Genomic DNA, 19405 nt, shown 5'->3' with positions numbered 1-19405 from the left:
TACTCCACTGTACAGTGCTTCACCCTTGGGTATTAGGTGGCTGCAATGGGACACAGCAACTGACAACCTGTGTTTGCAAATGTTTAAAAGCTGTACATTCCGATGGACATAAGGGCATATTATTAGAAGTATGGCCCTTTCACACAGAATCGCGCGCTAGGGCTGATGACTTGCAGTTGTTTGTGGTATTCCTTTGTCAGTTAAATGTTCAATACCTTCAATATACTATTTCTATCTTGTCATCTTCTGCTTGTGACTATATTGTACACAAGAAAATGACCTTGTTTCTTACTTATAAGAGATATCTTCACGGTTTATTTAAATGCAAAACGCCTGCAGCAATGACATGTATATCAATTATAGATGCCAATATTTTGCTTCAAGAAGTACCCTGGGCTTCTACAACATATAACTTCAACCCTCTTTAAATAAGTATTTCACACTAATGGAATATAGTATTTCCTCAATGCCAATTAATTATGTATACATTATTAAAAGTTTCTACAAACTCACTATGTATAAAATCTTTGAACTATTAAAGTTTTTATTTTTATAAATCAGACACATTTTCTTGAAGTTCAGTCATAATACATGTAGCTTATGAATAATAAATGATAAAATATTTTATAGTCTCTATTTGCATAAGAGTTCCACATTATCACTCTTGCATACTTTACAACTGTCAATGAGGTTGTTGTCCATAATGTAGTCATAGTTGTGTTGTAAAGCTGCCCAGAATTCATCTTTGTTTACTTCACGACTTCCCCAGGAGTGCCTCCACGATTCTTGCTCAGGATCTCTTCTGAAAGTAATTTAAAAAAATAAATAAATAAATGACACAAAGTTATATTTTATTCTCAGAAATTAGCAGTAGTTTCATAATGTATATTTATTGGCAAAGACTATCTCCTTGCATTGAACCGACAGCAGATATTTACTGTTATCACTAACATTAATTTTAAATATTATACACATAATCACCACCTGTGCTTGTAACTACAATATTGAGCATAAAAGTTTAATGTTATTACACGAACCATGGACTTTGCCAAGGTGGGGTGGCTTGGTGCCTCATCAATACAGACAGGGATACTTAAGGTAAAAAAAACAACAGTGGAGGGGTATCTATGGAGAGACTTGACTAATCTATGGTTGCTGAAGAGGGAAGCACCCTTTTTCAATAGTTGCAGGGCAACAGCCCGGATGATTGACTGTCCTGGACTTGTAACATCAACTTCTTGTGCTGGTGCTGCAAATGGTTGAAAGCAAGGATAAACTGCAGCTGTTATTTTTCCCAAGGATTTGCAGCTCTGCCATATGATTATACGATGATGATGGCATCCCGTTGAGTAAAATATTTTTGGGGTAAGATAGCCAGCCAGCCCCTCATTCACATCACCAGGCGAGGACTACTCAGTGTGATGTAAACAAAACTGGCATTCTATGGGTCAAAGCATGGAAGTCAGATCCCTTAATTGAGTATGTATGCTAGGATATTTAAAAAGGGAAATGAATACTTCGAAATTAAATATGGTGAGAACTGGCAAAACACGGTGGTAGGAGGGACAGGAAATCTGGTCAGGCAAGTACAGAGTTACAAATACAAAATCAAGTAGGGATAAAGTAGGAGTAGGTCCAGTAATAAATAAGAAAATCTTAGTGTGTGAGGACTATTAAGAACAGCACAGTGAATGATTTATTGTTTTCAAGATAGACATGAAGCCAACATCCATCACAGTTTTACAAGTTTATATGCCAAACAGTTCTACAAATTATAGAGAGATTGAAAGAGTGTATTATGACATAAAAGAAATTATTGAGGTAGTTACGGAAGGCAAAAATTTGTGAGAGATAGCGGAATTCTACAGCACAAAAATGAAGAGAAGGGAACCTAATAGGAGAATGTGGTCAGGGGGAAACAAATTAAAGTGGACGCCGTCTGGTAGAAATTTGCACAGAGCATAATTTAATCATTGCTAATCTACATCCATACTCTGCAAGCCACCTGATGGTGTGTGGCGGAGGGTACCTTGAGTACCTCTATTGGTTCTCCCTTCTATTCCAGTCTTGTATTGTTCGTGGAAAGAAAGACTGTCGGTATGCCTCTGTGTGGGCTCTAATCTCTCTGATTTTAACCTCATGGTCCCTTCGCGACATATATGTAGGAGGGAGCAATATACTGCTTGACTCCTCGGTGAAAGTATGTTCTTGAAACTTCAACAAAAGCCCGTACCAAGCTTCTGACCGTCTCTCTTGCAGAGTCTTCCACTGGGGTCTATCTATCATATCCGCAACACTTTCGCGATTACTAAACGATCCTGTAATGAAGCACGCTGCTCTCCGTTGGATTTTCTCTATCTCTTGTAACAACCCTATCTGGTATGGATCCCACACCAGTGAGCAGTATTCAAGCAGTGGGCAAACAAGTGTACTGTAACCTACTTCCTTTGTTTTCGAACTGCATTTCTTTAGGATTCTTCCAATGAATCTCAGTCTGGCATCTGCTTTACTGACGATTAATTTTATATGGTCATTCCGTTTTAGATCACTCCTAATGCCTACTCCCAGACAATTTATGGAATTAACTGCTTCCAGTTGCTGACTTGCTATATTGTAGCAAAATGATAAAGGATCTTTCTTTCTACGTATTCACAGCACATTACACTTGTCTACATTGAGATTCAATTGCCATTCCCTGCACCATGCATCAATTTGTTGCAGATCCTCCTGCATTTCAGTACAATTTTCCATTGTTACAATCTCTCGACACACTACAGCATCATCCGCAAGAAGCCTCAGTGAACTTCTGATGTTATCCACAAGGTCATTTATGTATATTGTGAATAGCAATGGTCCTACGACACTCCCCTGCTGCACACCTAAAATCACTCTTACTTTGGAAGACTTCTCTCCATTGAGAATGACATGCTGCATTCTGTTATCTAGGAACTCTTCAATCCAATTACACAATTGGTTTGATATTCCATATGCTCTTACTTTTTTCATTAAACGACTGTGGGGAACTGTATCAAACGTCTCGCAGAAGTCAAGAAACATGGCATCTACCTGAGAACCCGTGTCTATGGCCCTCTGAGTCTCGTGGACAAACAGCACGAGCTGGGTTTCACGCAATCGTCTTTTTCGAAACCCATGCTGATTCCTAGTCTCCAGAAGAGTCATTACACTCGAACATAATATGTGTTCCAAAATTCTACAACTGATCGATGTTAGAGATATAGGTCTATAGTTCTGCACATCTGTTCGACGTCGCTTCTTGAAAACAGGGATGACCTGTGCCCTTTTCCAATATTTTGGCACGCTACGCTCTTCTAGAGACCTACGGTACACCGCTGCAAGATGGGGGGCAAGTTCCTTCACGTACTCTGTGTAAAATCGAACTGGTATCCCATCAGGTCCAGCGGCCTTTCCTCTTTTGAGCAATTTTAATTGTTTTTCTATCCCTCTGTCATCTATTTCGATATCTACCATTTTATCATCTATGCGACAGTCTAGAGAAGGAACTGCAGCTTTACAAAAAGACATTTAGTATTTCGGCCTGTAGTCTGTCATCCTATGTTTCAGTTCCATTTTGGTCACAGAGTGTCTGGACATTTTGTTTTGATCCACCTACAGCTTTAACATAAGACCAAAATTTCTTAGGATTTTCTGCCAAGTCTGTACACAGAACTTTACTTTCGAATTCATTGAACGCCTCTCGCATAGCCCTCCTCACACTACATTTTGCTTCATGTAATTTTTGTTTGTCTGCAAGGCTTTGGCTATTTTTATGTTTGCTGTGAAGTTCCCTTTGCTTCCGTAGCAGTTTTCTAACTCTGTTGTTGTAACATGGTGGATCTTTTCCATCTCTTACGATCTTGCTTGGCACATACTCATCTAATGCAAATTGTATGATGGTTTTGAACTTTGTCCACCGATCCTCAACACTATCTGTACTTGAGATAAAACTTTTGTGTTGAGCCATCAAGTGCTCTGAAATCTGCTTTTTGTCACTTTTGCTAAACAGAAAAATCTTCCTACCTTTTTTAATATTTATATTTACAGCTGAAATCATCGATGCTGTAACCGCTCTATGATCACTGATTCCCTGTTCTGCGTTAACTGTTTCAAATAGTTTGGGTCTGTTTGTCACCAGAAGGTCTAATATGTTATTGCCTCGAGTCAGTTCTCTGTTTAACTGCTCAAGGTAGTTTTCAGATAATGCACTTAAAAAAATTTCACTGGATTCTTTGTCCCTGCCACCCGTTATAAACGTTTGAGTCTCCCAGTCTATATCTGGTAAATTAATATCTCCACCCAAAACTAAAACATGGTTGGGAAATCTACTCAAAATATTTTCCAAATTTTCCTTCAGGCGTTCTGCCCCAACAGCTCCTGAGCCAGGAGGCCTATAGAGACATCCAATTACCATGTTTCAGTCTGCTTTAACCATGACCTTCACCCGAATTATTTCACATTTTGGATCTCCGTCAATTTCCTTCGATACTATTGCACTTTTTATTGCTATAAAACCGCCTCCCCCTGTCTCTATGGCATACATTGCAAGCTGAGTTTAGAATTTCATTACGGTTTACATCTGGTTTCAGCCAATTTCCCGTGCCTAGTACTATGTGGGCATTGTGAGCGCTTATTAATGAGAGCAGTTTCTGGGACCTTTCTATAGATCCTCCTGCAGTTTACTATTACCACATTAATATTGTCATTCCCTGTTGCGTTTTGCCTACCGCTTACCTTGTCGCATCTCAGGAGGCGTCTTGTCGCACCTAGGGAGGGAATTCTCTAACCTAAAAAACCCACATGTGCACTCCACACGTACTCCGCTACCCTTGTAGCCGCTTCCTGCGTGTAGTTCATGCCTGACCTATACAGGGAGACCCTATATTTCTCCACCCGATAACGGAGGTCCAGAAATTTGCACCCCAGACCACCGCAGAATCGTCTGAGCCTCTGGTTTAAGCCTTCCACTCGGCTCCAAACCAGAGGACCGCAATTGGTTCTGGGAATAACACTACAATTCGTTAGCTCAGATTCCACCCTGCGAGCAAGGCTTTCTGCCTTCACCAACTCTGCTAACCACCTGTATGAACTGAGGATGACCTCTGAACCCAGGGAAGGACGACGGTTCAATCCCGCGTCCGGCCATCCTGATTTAGGTTTTCCGTGATTTCCCTAAATCACTCAGGGCAAATGCCGGGATGGTTCCTCTGAAAGGGCACGGCCGACTTCCTTCCCCATCCTTCCCTAATCCGATGAGACCGATGACCACGCTGTCTGGTCTCCTTCCCCAAAAAACCAACCAATCTGAACCCAGACGGCAGGAGTCAATGGTGCTGACATGAACAACAATTTGCAGTCAAGTGCACCCAGTGCTCTCTATTGCCGCTGGCAGGGCCTCCTCCACATCTTGGATGAGACCCCTTGGCAAGCAGACAGAGTGAACACTGGCCTTCTTCCCCGACCTTTCCGCTACTTTCCCAAGGGGCTCCATCACCTGCCTAACATTGGAGCTCCCAATCACTAATAAACCCCTCCCCCTGTGTGCCTGCTCGGACCTTGCTGAAGGAGCAGCCACATGTCCACCCACAGGCAGAGCGGGCAATGCCAAACGACCAGCCTCCACATTGACCCTCCGCCTCATGAGGCGTGAACGCCGTTGAACCTGCCACCCCCCTTGGGAAGAGGGTGGCCCAACCACGCCCGGTACCCACGAAGATGTCTCGACAGCAGGGACCATCAGTGAAGCATGTAACACCTGGGGTGTACCATGTGACACACCAGACTCCCCACTGCCGCCACACTCCAAGGCAGCAGCCTAAAGACGGCTGATCGCGGTCATCAGCACGTTCAGCTGTTCGCGAACAGTGGCCAGCTCCTCCTGCATCCATACACAGCAGTCACACATCCTATCCATCCTAAGAAATCAACAATTTACTGTAGAGAATTAAGTAATCAACTTTTAACTAGATTGCTAATTCACTAAAGGCGGCTGATAGCTGACTAAACTGTGGTTACTAGACAATTCTTGTTGGAAGCAACGAAAATAAGCACTAACTGTCTCTGGACTGTATTCAAAACAAACACGAAATCTATGGAACACTACTACTAGTACTCAAAAATTAAAGCTTCCTAAAAGCAACAACACACAGAAAAAGAAGTGACAAGTAAGAAAAACACAGTTAATACTTAAATTTACGTAGCTTGCTGCACAGCAGATGTGAAGCAGGCGGCAGTTACGACGACACTAGCACTATTAATGCTTGACTAAAGAATCATGTAAGATGGTTTTAAATCTAGAAGTGACCTGCAGACACTTTCAGGTTTCAGATAGATAATATATTGGTAAGGCAGAGGTTTTGAAACCATTAGAAGCATTAGGCAACAACTGATTCAAATCTGGGAAAGGAATAGAATACATTATGACTCACTAGTTTTAAGGGATGAAAGTGAAAGCAGCGAAGTATCAAATAGGTAATAAGACAAGGCCTACCTGAAACCAATGGATAAACCCAGGACAGGACACCAATTTTGACTGCTGGGTGAAGAAAATATAAAAATACATCAAATGAAGCTGGCATATGGGAATCCAGGTATCTAAAAATGAAGCTGACAGCATATGCAAATTGACTACACAAGAATGTCTAAATGACAAATGTAAGGCCATACAAGCATGCATAACAAAGGGGAAAGATAGATGTTACCCATAGGAAAATTAAAAATACCTTTTGAAAAAAGAGAAGCACCAGGAAGACTCAAGAGCTCAATGTGAGAAGCTGGGACTATGCAAAGAAGGAAAACCTGAAAGGTGGTAGGAATATATAGAAGGGCTAAAAAAAAAAGGAAATTAACTTACTGAGGAAGTAGATGGTGATGAGATGGGAGATATGATACAACAAAAAGCATTTGGCTGGCACTGCAAGTTCTACATTGAAATAAGGCACCTGGAGTGGACAACATTCTCTCAGAATTATGAGATCCTTGGGAAAACATAACATGACAAAACTATTTCATTTGGCGTGCACGACGTATGAGACCAACGAAATACCTTCTGACTTCGAGAACAATGTAATCATTCCAATTCTTAAGAAGACAGATGACAGGTGACTCACAGTTTAATAAGTCATAGTTACGTAATACTAACATAACTTATTTACAGAAGAAGGGAAGAACTGGTAGATACCGACCTCAGGGAAGATCAGTTTTTATGCAAGAAACATGTAGGAACATGTGAGCCAACACTGGAAAAAGTACACCTACATAAACAGCATTTGTAGGTTTAGAGAAAACCTTTGATAATGTTCACTGGAATATACTCTCTGAAATTAAGGTAACAGGGATAATATACAGAGAGCAAAAGGCTATTTACATACACAAGCCAGGCTGCAGTTGTAAGTGTCAAAGGACATTGAAGGTACAGAGTGGCTGAAAAGGGAGTGAGACAGCGTTGTAGCCTATCCTCAATGTTATTCAATCTTTACATTGACAAAGCATTGAAGGAAACCAAAGATAATTGTTCTTAAGGAGTTAAGCTCAGGGAAAAGAAATAAAAACTTTGAGGCTTGCAGTTTTTTAAGAGCAGTTGAACAGAATGCATTGAAAAGATGTTATATAATGAAAATCAACATAAGTAAAACAAGGATGATGGAATGTAGTTGAATTAAGTCAGGCGACACTGAGGGAATTAGGGAACATTATTTTGTTTTGGTTTTTTTAGGGCGCAAAACTGCTATGGCCATTAGCGCCCGGTCCGTGACTTAGGAAACAGTAAAAAACCGAAAATGGAAACCAGCAGCAATGGGAACGAAACTCAAAAAATTGGAGAAACTAAAAGCAGAAAAAAGGCTTAAACATCCACTACAGAAAGGGGTTGGTTGTCCCCAAAAAAAGCTTCAAATGACTGACGTCATTTCACTGGCACTAATAAACTCGAGAACGCGATCGGCCGAGCGCGTGTCATCTGCTGAAATGGACGATATATCAGGCGACAGCTGTAGACGGGCGCGTAACGGAGTAAAATAGGGGCACTCAATTAAAAGGTGTCTTACCGTCCACAGCTGAGAGTAGTGGGGACAGAGTGGGGGAGGATCGCCGCTTAAAACATGTCGATGGCTAAAAAGACAGTGCCCTATCCGGAGTCTAGTTAAAATTACCTCCTCCCGACGACGCGTTCGGGAGGAAGAGGTCCAAGCCATGGAAAAGCTTTCACGTCCCGCAAGTTATTGTGGGGAAGTGTCGACCAATGTGCGTGCCATAAAGGAACAACACGACGACATAAAACGCTCCGTAGATCGGCGAAGGGATTCGATTGAATAGCTGGCCGAAGAAGAGAGACTGCAGCCTTGGCCGCTATATCGGCCGCCTCATTTCCACAGATACCAACGTGTCCCGGGAGCCAGAGGAACGCCACCGAGACGCCCCCCAGGTGGGGCAAGTGCAGACAGTCCTGAATCCGGTGGACCAGAGAGAGGGTGGACAGGGTAAAGAGGAGAGAGCTGAGAGAATTTGAACAGATAACATACTGTATCCGCTGATGGCGGCGGATGTATTGGACAGCCTGGAGAACAGCGTAAAGCTCCGCAGTATAAACCGAACACTGGTCGGGATGCCGAAATTGATTTGGGGTGTCGCCAACAATATAGGCACTCCCTACACCAAACGATGTTTTTGAGCCATCAGTGTAAATAAATGTGGCTTCCTTCACTTGTGCACATAGAGCAGAAAATGCCCGACGATAAACAAGTGAAGTGGTACCATCCTTGGGAAACTGACAAAGGTCACGGAGCACGCAGATCCGGGGACGGAGCCAAGGCGGTGCTGTACCCCAAGTTGTCAAGAAGGTTTTAGGAAAGCGGAAGGAAAGAGAATGGAGCAGTTTACGGAAGCGGACTCCCGGTGGTAGTAGGGAGGAGGGGCGGCCTGCATACCCTACATCAAAGGAGGCGTCGAAAAAAATGTCATGGGCTGGATTAGCAGGCATGGAAGACAGATGGCTAGCATAACGACTCAGAAGGACTGCTCGCCGATTGGACAGCGGAAGTTCAGCAGTCTCAGCATAAAGGCTTTCCACAGGGCTGGTGTAAAAAGCTCCAGACACTAAACGTAATCCACGGTGGTGGATAGAGTCGAGACGCCGAAGAATAGACGGCCGAGCAGAGGAGTAGACTATGCTCCCATAGTCCAATTTCGAGCGCACTAAGGCGCGATAGAGGCGGAGAAGGACCACTCGGTCCGCTCCCCAGGAGGTACCATTCAAGACACGGAGGGTGTTGAGGGATCGCAGACAGCGAGCCGAAAGATAGGAAACGCCGGACACTAATGTATCATGCGCGACAGTGAGCCCAGAGACCGGGGAGAAACTAGGCCCGCCTGAGAACCGTCGATGCCGACTCCAAACTTCCGAGGAGGGAGTGAAGGTGTTAAATGAGCTAATAAAGAATTTCCAGCTTGCCTTCTTGCTATCGCGGATGACGCGACGGCATCGCGCACGGAACTGCTTATAGCGGATACAGTTGGCCAAAGTAGGATGGTGGCGGAAAACGCAAAGAGCACGTCGCCGCTCACGTATTGCGTCACGGCACGCCTCGTTCCACCAAGGAACTGGGGGGCGCCGGGGCAATTCGGAGGTGCGTGGTATTGAACGTTCCGCAGCTGTAAGAATAACGTCGGTAATATGTGTGACCTCATCGTCGACGCTGGGAAAGTGACGGTCATCGAATGTCGCTAGAGATGAAAAGAGTATCCAATCGGCTTGGGCAAACTTCCAGCGTCGCGGGCGCATATATGGCAGTTGAGGCTGCAGTCTAAGGACACATGGAAAGTGGTCACTCGAGTGTGTATCATCAAGGGCGAACCATTCGAAGCGCCGAGCTAGCGGAACAGTACCGACCGAAAGGTCCAAATGAGAGAAATTTGTCGTGGAGGCAGACAAAAATGTAGGGACCCCAGTGTTGAGGCAAACTAGATCCGCTTGGTGGAAGACGTCTAGCAATAGTGAGCCACGTGGACAAGGATGTGGAGATCCCCAAAGCGGGTGGTGGGCATTGAAGTCCCCAACCAGCAAATAGGGGAGTGGAAGCTGACCAAGAAGATGAAGGAGATCAGCTCGTGCCATTGGTGTCGACGATGGAATGTATACAGTACAAAGAGAAAAGGTATATCCAGAAAGTGAAAGACGAACAGCGACAGCTTGGAAGGAAGTGTTTAAGTGGATTGGGTGATAATGGAGAGTATCATGGAGAAGAATCATGAGTCCTCCATGGGCTGGAGTGCTTTCAACAGAGGGGAGATCAGATCGGACGGACTGAAAATGGGGACGCAGCTTTGTTTCCTGAAGACAGAAGATGACCGGCGAGTAGGATCGTAAGAGGATCGACAATTCATCCCAATTGGCTCGAATGCCGCGGATATTCCAGTGGATAATGGACATAGAGTGAACAGAAAATGGAGGAATGTGACCAAGGTTGCCGTCAACTCAACGACTGCTCAGAGCTTGCGACCGACAGCATGGAATGGCATTCAGCCGAAGGCAGAAGATCCTGATCCATAGGTTGTTCAGGAGCAGCTCCTGCCACTAGCGATCGGCCGGTTGATCGGCCGCCAGCAGTGCGCTTCGGCGACACAGAAGACGGCCGAGGGCGATTTCCGCCAGGTGGTGCTGTAGATGGGACACGCCTTGGCGGAGAAGGAGATAAACTGGGTTTCTTAGTAGCCTTCTTGGAAATATGATGTTTAGATGAAGGAGGAACCGATGGTTGTGAAGTTGGGGTACGTAAAAAATCTTCACGAGTACGCTCTTTTTTCGAAGTCTTGGTGTCTGACTTTTGGGATCGAGATTTAGCAGAACCCGATGAAGGGTGAGCCATAGAGTGGGCAGGCGAAAGTGGTGAGGTTGAACGGGCGATCTTTGCGCTGGCCGATCTGACGACCGGGGCACTAAAGGTGAGGTCGCAAGTCTGCGTGGCCGCCTCCTTTGTTGGCCGAGGAGAAGCAAGGACAGTGCTGTATTTTCCTGTCTGAGGCACGGTGGGCTTTCGATTGGCCAATAATTTTCGAGCAGCAAAGGTCGACACCTTTTCCTTCACTCTGATTTCCTGGATGAGCTTTTCGTCTTTAAAAACAGGGCAATCTCGAGAGGCAGCAGCGTGGTCACCCATATAGTTGATGCAGCGAGGGGATGGAGGTGGACAAGCACCCTCATGGGCATCCTTGCCACACGTAACACATTTGGCCGGATTGGAACAGGACTGGCTGGTGTGATTGAACCGCTGACACCGATAGCAACGCGTAGGGTTTGGGACATAAGGGCGAACGGAAATTATCTCATAGCCTGCTTTGATTTTCGATGGGAGTTGAACTTTGTCAAATGTCAAAACACAGTGCGGGTTGGAATGATGTTTGTGTCAACCCTTTTCGTAACTCTATGAACAGCCGTTACGCCCTGGTCAGACAGGTAGTGCTGAATTTCTTCGTCAGACAATCCATCGAGGGAGCGTGTATAAACGACTCCATGCGAGGAATTTAAAGTGCGGTGCGCTTCAACCCGGACAGGGAAGGTGTGGAGCAGTGAAGTACGCAGCAATTTTTGTGCCTCGAGGGCACTGACTGTTTCTAACAACAAGGTGCCATTCCGTAATCTGGAACAAGACTTTACAGGACCTGCAATTGCGTCGACACCTTTCTGAATAATGAAAGGGTTGACCGTGGAGAAGTCGTGACCTTCGTCAGACCGAGAAACAACAAGGAACTGTGGCAACGATGGAAGAACTGTCTGTGGCTGAGACTCAGTGAACTTACGCTTGTGAGCAGATATAGTGGAAGGCGAGGAAGCCCCCATGATTACCGGCGTCTCCGGTGGCGCGCTCCTCCCTTGTGGGGGCCCTCCCGCCTTAGGTGATTGTGCACACCTCAGGTCGCACCTCCCGACAAACGGACGGAGGGACCAATCGGCACTTTCAGAAGGTATCAGCTCGGGTAATCACCCCTCCCTGGGCCTGGCCGTTACCAGGGGGTACGTACATGTCCTACCTGTCTACCCGGGGCGGGGAATTACGCGTTACCCCGTCACCGGCTACGCACAAAAATGCGTGGGTCGGCCTTAATTAGGGAACAAGACACTAAAAGTAGTACATGAGTTTTTCTATTTTGGTAGCAAAATAACTGATGGCAAAAGTAAAGAGGATATAAACTGTGGATTGTCTACAGCAAGAAAAGCATTCCTGAAAAAGAGAGATTTGTTAACATCAAATTTAAATTTAAGTGTTAGGGAGTCTACTCTGAGGTTATTTGTCTGAAGAGTAGCCTCGAATGGAAGTGGTACACGGGTGACACGCAGTTCAGACAAGAAGAGAGTTGATGAATTTTAAATGTCGTACTACATAAGAATGCTGAAGATTTGATGGATTGATCTCGTAACTGATGATGAAATATTGACTAGAACTGTGCCAAAAAAGATATTTGTAACAAATTTGACTAAAAGAAGGGACTGGTTGATAGGACACATTCGAATTGTTAATCTGGTAATGGAGACAAGTGTGGGGTTAAGAATTGCAGAGGGAGACCAAGACATCCCACCACCATCATGTTGCGAAAATGAGCTTGTCAATGAAACACCTGAAACTGTGAAATGGTACCTGGACCAAAGGTGTCGAGTTCTCTCAATAAGTGCAGGATTGGTCTGACATCTTGGTATCTTCAAAGTAATGAAGGAGGCCAGATACTAATGCAGAGTTTAGCCATCCAGCCCCACATGTTCAGCAGGAAGGTGGATTAGTCATGTTTTGGGTCACTGTTACATAAGTAAGTTAGACGCTGTTCGTCTCTATTGACAGCAACTCAAGTTCTGTGCAATATCATCAGGGTCCAGTCCTTCAGTCACCAATTCAGTGAAGAGTTCATCTTTCACAACAAAAATGCATGAGTGCACAGAGTCAATCTCATGAATATCTTACTCCAGAAGGCAGGAATCAACCTAATGGAAATGTTTACAAACCTGCAAACATGAACTCTATTGAGCATTCCTGTGGACAGCTGAAACTTGCTTTTTATCTTCACAGGAACCCTTCTCACATAATAAATGGTCTCAGTACAGGTGCTGTCAAAAAATAGGGTAGTCCTGAGCATCAAAATCTTGACTTCCTTGAGGATAGCATGCTAAGGAGATGTACAGGGTAGAGGAAAACTATACTGAATGTTACCCAGCAATAAAGTTTGATTTCACAGATGTTCAAAGATGTGCATTTTCAAACGGACTGCCTTTATTTTTGTCAATGTCTTGTTTTTATTTCACAGTACCCATTTCTTTTTAGTTTCATAAGGCTTATTCTGTTATTCCCTGTACCCACTGAATCTAAGCCAAAACACATTCACAGGTCTACGGAACTGATTAGAGCAGTTTGTATTCAATAAAATTATATGACCAATAAATAGTCATATGCATAACCTTCGAAACTGAATTTTTTACACCACTGTCATAAAATTAAATAATTAACCACATAAACGATATTTCCAATCAAATGATCTATACAACTCATAAGTCGGTCATCTAGCAGTTAGGATTTTTCAAAAATGAAGTGAATTCCTGGAACAAGAGTATATTATATTCAAATATTTTGAAACTTCCTGGCAGATTAAAACTGTGTGTCGGACCGAGACTTGAACTCGAGACCTTTGCAAAGGTAGAGAGTTCGAGTTTCAGTCCGGCACACAATTTTAATCCACCAGGAAGTTTCATATCAGTGCCCACTCTGCTGCAGAGTGAAAATCTCATTCTTCAAATATTTTTCTGGAACTAAACTAGTAGAAACACACTTAAATAATTTGTGTCAAATAAATGATTTCATTGTCTTCATTTGAAGAAAATAATCATTATTTTCTTATTAGTTCATCAACTCAAGCAACTGCCCTACATCACTACCCGAACTACTATCTGATCCTGTCACAGTCATGAAAAAGGAGATACCTGGGTAATGTATGCAAAATGTTAGTATGACATTAAGTTTTCTGCTATGTATAGATGGCAAAATGTGATTGCAATGTTGTTAATTTGCATTTGGTTATTACAGTATATTCAAATTTCATGTCAGTTGTTTCCTAAAGTAATCCTTGTTTTCGAATTCACACCAAATTTATGGAAGCCAGTGTATGTGCAGATAAACCATGCAAAAGCAGACACTAATGAAGCAGCCAACGTACTGTCCCACAAAATATTTTGTCTGATGCTGTCTCGGAGATATCTGCAATCTAAAATGTAAATGATTGAAACCAGTCATATTTAACAGCAAAATAATGTGCTTTTGATCAACATTGCAACTTTTCTTAAAGTTTGACAATGAAGAACCATTTCTTCTTCATTTTCCTCACAAAATGTAAATTTATTTGATGCAAAAGTGTGCAGTTGTTGACTGATGCATCACTATTGTACAAAGATTCAACAGCAGACTGCTTAGATGTTTCTCTTTTCCCAAATGAATTCCAGAATGCAGAGTGATACAAGATATATATTTGTTTGGAGAGAAGAGTTTCTCATAATCCATACAAAGAGTGCTTATTGACAAAATAGTCTCCATGTTTGGTGTAGTGTATTTATAAGGTGATGTGCTGAACTCTATCTCTCCACATGAAACTGTCACTGCACAGACCTGAAGAGACAACTTCCTCGGCACATCTATATCCTTATGCTAAACCAGTATGTGACCATTCTGCCACACAAGATCGCAATGACTGATCACACATTTTGTGGGTGAATATCTTCAATAGCAAACAGTTCAGTGTACAGAATAGTCAGTTCATTCTACCAACTTGAACCCCACAACAAGTTTTAGGTTCTCTCGGCAGAAGGGATGTTGCACTTCACAGTTTTGCACATAGAATTCAGTCAACTTCCAGTGGAGCCCCTAAATACTATGACTAAGAACACTACAGGTTGTTATCTGTTGTGTATTTCTCAAACGGCCTATAACAAGCCAACATCAATTTTCTATACTAGTATACCACAGATTACAATCACATTCAAAATTCTAGGAGAAATTCTCAATTTAACTATGATTTCACATTTTATTTATAACACACACACACACACACACACACACACACTCACTCACTCACTCACTCTCTCTCTCCCCCCATTACAAAACTACTACATGCGTTTAGTTACATATCTGATCATTTTCTGAATTAATCACATTTACAATTACACAAAAGACTGATATAAGTGAAAAACTTCTGAGTATTTATTTCATACAACAAACTGCATTTTTTTAAAGGAGGAAAAAGGAAAAAAAGCCAATTCATGTTGGCTGCAATTACTGTTTCCTCCAGACAGACATTCTGGTACAGATACACATTATCCTTTACACACATTTTATGACCTGATGAAGAATTAGAATTTGGAATTATTTCAGTATAAGACAAGGGTATTACCTAGATTTCTTTGTTAGGCTGTTATAGGGTCTTTCTGCCCTCATCTTCACATGCTCTGTGCCTTCTAGATTACCACTAGAGGGCTGCAGTGAAGAAAGGGAGAAGCTCATCTTCAGTGCAGAGTTTTCAAATCCTGGAATAAATACAAAGAGGAATAAGTGTCTCAAATGGGTATAAACTCACAGAACTCCTGTTGTAGTAAGTGCTAAATTTCTTCCACAAGTACATGTTCTGAAGCAGAGAATAACAGTATGTCTACAAAACTATTGCAGGTTATTATTGTAATACACAAATATAATTACAGATTTATGATCACAAATGAAAAAAAAAATTGAACTTGGGTCATACAAAATTTTCTGTAATATTATGTTTTAAAATACATATTATTTCAAGGACAAAACACATGTGGTACTACTGTTGTGACTTATGTACTCTATAGCAGAAGAAGAAAACATGGATCGCACATTGTCACTACTGATAACAACATGTCATGTGATTGGTTGTGGCACACTTGCAAAGCACCTCCACCATTATAAATGATCCTATGAATTATCCTGGAAGCTCTAAGAGGCTGGTCACAAATGATGCAGTTGTCTATAAGAGCATACCTCTGCGAGAAGACTGTAGAAAATTGCCAGAAGACATTTGGAGATTTGATGATTGGTACACAGATTGGTAGTTGACACTGAATGTAAGTTAATGTAATGCAGTGCCCTTAAATAAGCACAGAAATCCAGTACTGTACGATAACACTATTGATGACGAATCACTAGAAACAGTCACAGTTTTAAAATACCTGGAAATAACCATTCGGAATGACCTAAAGTGGAATTACTACATGCAACAGTAGTACATTCCTGGAAGAGTTGTGCAACATTACATTTCCTCTTACACACATCTCATGAAATGATCACATTGACGAATCCAAGAATTAGAGCAAATGTGGGGGTTTACAGACAGGCAGGCATGCAGGCAGGCAGGCAGGCAGGCAGGCAGGCAGACAGACAGACAGACAGTCAGTCTGTCAGTCAGTCAGTCAGTCAGTCAGTCATTCCAAGCACCATTTGCAAATGGAATGGGGATGGGAGTTAAATAACAGAGGTAGCAGAAGTTTCATCTTAGGAATGAAATGTTAGTAATGGACTTGTTCATAAAATAAGTTTTTTATGCTGTAAGCCACAGTTTACTTTTTTTTAAATACACACTACATAGTAGTGGCAGATTTATTACTTAAAAAGACCTTCAGCAATTCAGCGCCCCCCCCCCCCCCCCATTTTTGTGCAGAGGAATCAGTAATAGGGTGACAATACTCCATAAACAAACAATTAAGTACGAGTGGTTTCTACTTTCACACTTCTACGGAACATGCGTTCTGCAGCAGGCATTTTTAAATGTGTTACACAGTACAGCACATAGATCAATGGCCCAAAACTCCATAATGTATGTATTTTTGGAATAAATGCACTGTCTGGGAGATAGTTTGCCAGTCAGTCAATAGTTCCTGTATTGGGGGAGGGGGGGGGGGTATTTCGTAACACTAACACGATGCACGCGCTACTCCCTCAATGAATTTGTTTACTTCCTAATTGTTGCAAAGTGTATGTTAAAGGAATTCTCGCATGTTTGTGTGGCTGTGATTATCATTATAGCGGTACAAAATACCCCGGTCGTACACACCATGCTTTTGTTACCCATGTTATGTACCGCAACTGGAAAATGAATAAGCTTTGTTCAGCATTCTGCATCGTTCTCTAATCGTGTGTGTGTGTGTGTGTGTGTGTGTGTGTGTGTGTGTGTGTGTGTGTGTGTGTGTGTGTGTGTTTTCGCTACAGCCGTTCTTTTCCCTCTCTTTTATCGCTGCCTGTCGGTGTGTGCATCATGTTTATAGAGTTGCAACAGGAAATCTCGCGTGGCTGTGAATTTTGTATGTAGTTTTAGCGACTTACACAGTCACTGTCGCGCTGGCGTTGAGACGGCTTTCTATCTCATGGAATGGTACTGTCGTATCGTCTTATGATTCCAAAATAATCATTGAGAATATTACACTACACTTCTTTGGAAACAAAACAATTGGAATGTACACAACTTCATTCGAAATGCAGAGATGAGAAACCAGTCCTGGAATAACGTGTGGATGTCGGGAACTACCCACGACAAAACTCTCAGGCGGAGCTATGTACCAGACAAATGTACGCAAATCCCACTTATATATAAACTTTTTTACTTCTAGTCACTATTTCCTTTTTAAATATGGTATGCGTTTCGACCGGCAGACACACTTCGTATTTATGCACACTGGTAGGTGTCCTGTTACGTTTGATCAGATTATGTATGCAAAATGTAGATCACACAGTGCACTGCAAGCAACTGAAAGGGGAGCAAGTTCTTGCACGTGCACTGCCCAAGGGCAGGAGATATATGCTACCCCTAACCGAATCAATGTCAGCAACATCGACCATTCCACGCTCGTACTGCACGTGGGATAGCTGTGTCAGATCTAATCACGTCGGCTGTGGTGGTTTCCGTGGTGTGTCGACAGTTGGATGAGGGTCACAGCATACCACAGCGCGGTGATTTGACTGACGGCAGCAGCCGCAGCATCTGTGAGCACTTGGCCTGCAGCTGCTATCGGCCTTTGCACGAGAGGCGCAAGCGGTCACGCAGGCAACGGCAAAAGCGTAGTACATTATAAGTGTTCTTGGGTTTAGCCTACTCTGACAACGTTCAACGGGGATGCTGGTTCGACCCTACACGCTACGCAAATGCTTTGAGGAAGTAGCGCGTGCATCCTGTTACTTGGCCGGTGGAGCAGGTCCAGAGTGGTATTCGTTTAGGTAAATAAACGTTTCTGTCCCATGCACATGCAGCGGTAACTGTTTAAAAAACTGGAAGTTTTGCATCTACGATAGTCTTCATGTGTGTTTGAATGACGATCTCTGACAACATTCCTGGTAATGTTGTCTGATGCTAGTGCAAGCTCCTTACAACAACTACATTTGTTTTATGTACGTAAAAAAGGTGCTCTTCATGATAAAAAATAATTAAAAATTATAATGCTCTAAAAGTCAGAAACCGTTTTTAACAAACAAATATCTTACTTTTTTAATTTCAGGCCACAGCGCTGGCGGTGTCTCGTGTCAACTGCTGCGTTCTTTTTTTTTTTTTAACGTTACTACACAGGTCAACAGGGATACAAAAACGTTCCTAAATAAACAGACCATGCAATATGCAATCTATCTCACCTAGAGTGTTTTAATTTCCTGCTGGTTTTACAATGGGTTTGATATCATAGTGCCAGACTTATCTTAGGCAACTATGTTTGATTGTGGCAAACATATTGGGTCATAAATTATAGTAAAAGTAACTAGATCCTAAATGAACACAGCACAGGTGGCCTACACAGGGAAAGGGGCGATGGGAGAGGAAAGGTATGACCTTGAAAGCGACAGGTGGGGGAGGGAAGTCCTAAATCACTGCACGAGGATTGTTACAGCCAACATACTGCTAGTATCAGCGAAAGAAGTGAAAAATTTATCAGAACAGAAAACTTCCAGGGCAGCATACAAATTTTATTCCAGGAAGTTCATTATGCAATTATCTACAATCCGCTAAATGGTAACGATCGAAGAAAATATTATGGAGTCAGATTTGCCAGATCTCGACTATAATTGAAATGGCGAAGCGATTACCAATTATCTCCAACAGTTCTGGGGAAAATGTTAATGTGTTCATTTCTCTAAAAGCAAATAAATTTGACGATCGGAGGGATCGACCTTTAAGTCGTGTCACGAACAGCGGAAATTCTGATGGAACTAAAAATATACAGGTTGTCCCTGAATGAACGATCAGTGTTCATGGTCATGACAGGAACGATCATTCGAAGCAAAAAAATTCTAGTAAACATGGGCTCTAAAACGCGTAACTTAAGAGCTATGAGCACTTTTTCATCTTCGCTAGTGTGAAACATCTCTCT

At 42.7% G+C, this 19405-nt stretch overlaps 1 protein-coding gene across 3 annotated transcripts in view; it reads right to left on the bottom strand.

The window, feature by feature from the left end:
* LOC124721743 overlaps positions 1–19405 on the bottom strand; it is an 855569-nt gene that overhangs the window by 426245 nt on the left and 409919 nt on the right. For all 3 annotated transcript variants that reach the window (XM_047246845.1, XM_047246844.1, XM_047246846.1), the window contains 2 exons: positions 15433–15565; positions 673–802 (listed from right to left, as the gene is read on the bottom strand). In XM_047246845.1, the coding sequence (XP_047102801.1) occupies positions 673–802; positions 15433–15565 (263 nt within the window). The remainder of the gene's footprint in view (positions 1–672; positions 803–15432; positions 15566–19405) is intronic.

This window comes from Schistocerca piceifrons, chromosome X, assembly GCF_021461385.2.
Source record: "Schistocerca piceifrons isolate TAMUIC-IGC-003096 chromosome X, iqSchPice1.1, whole genome shotgun sequence".
Taxonomy (NCBI): Eukaryota; Metazoa; Arthropoda; class Insecta; order Orthoptera; family Acrididae; genus Schistocerca; species Schistocerca piceifrons.
This window is presented reverse-complemented; position numbering and strand designations above follow the sequence as displayed.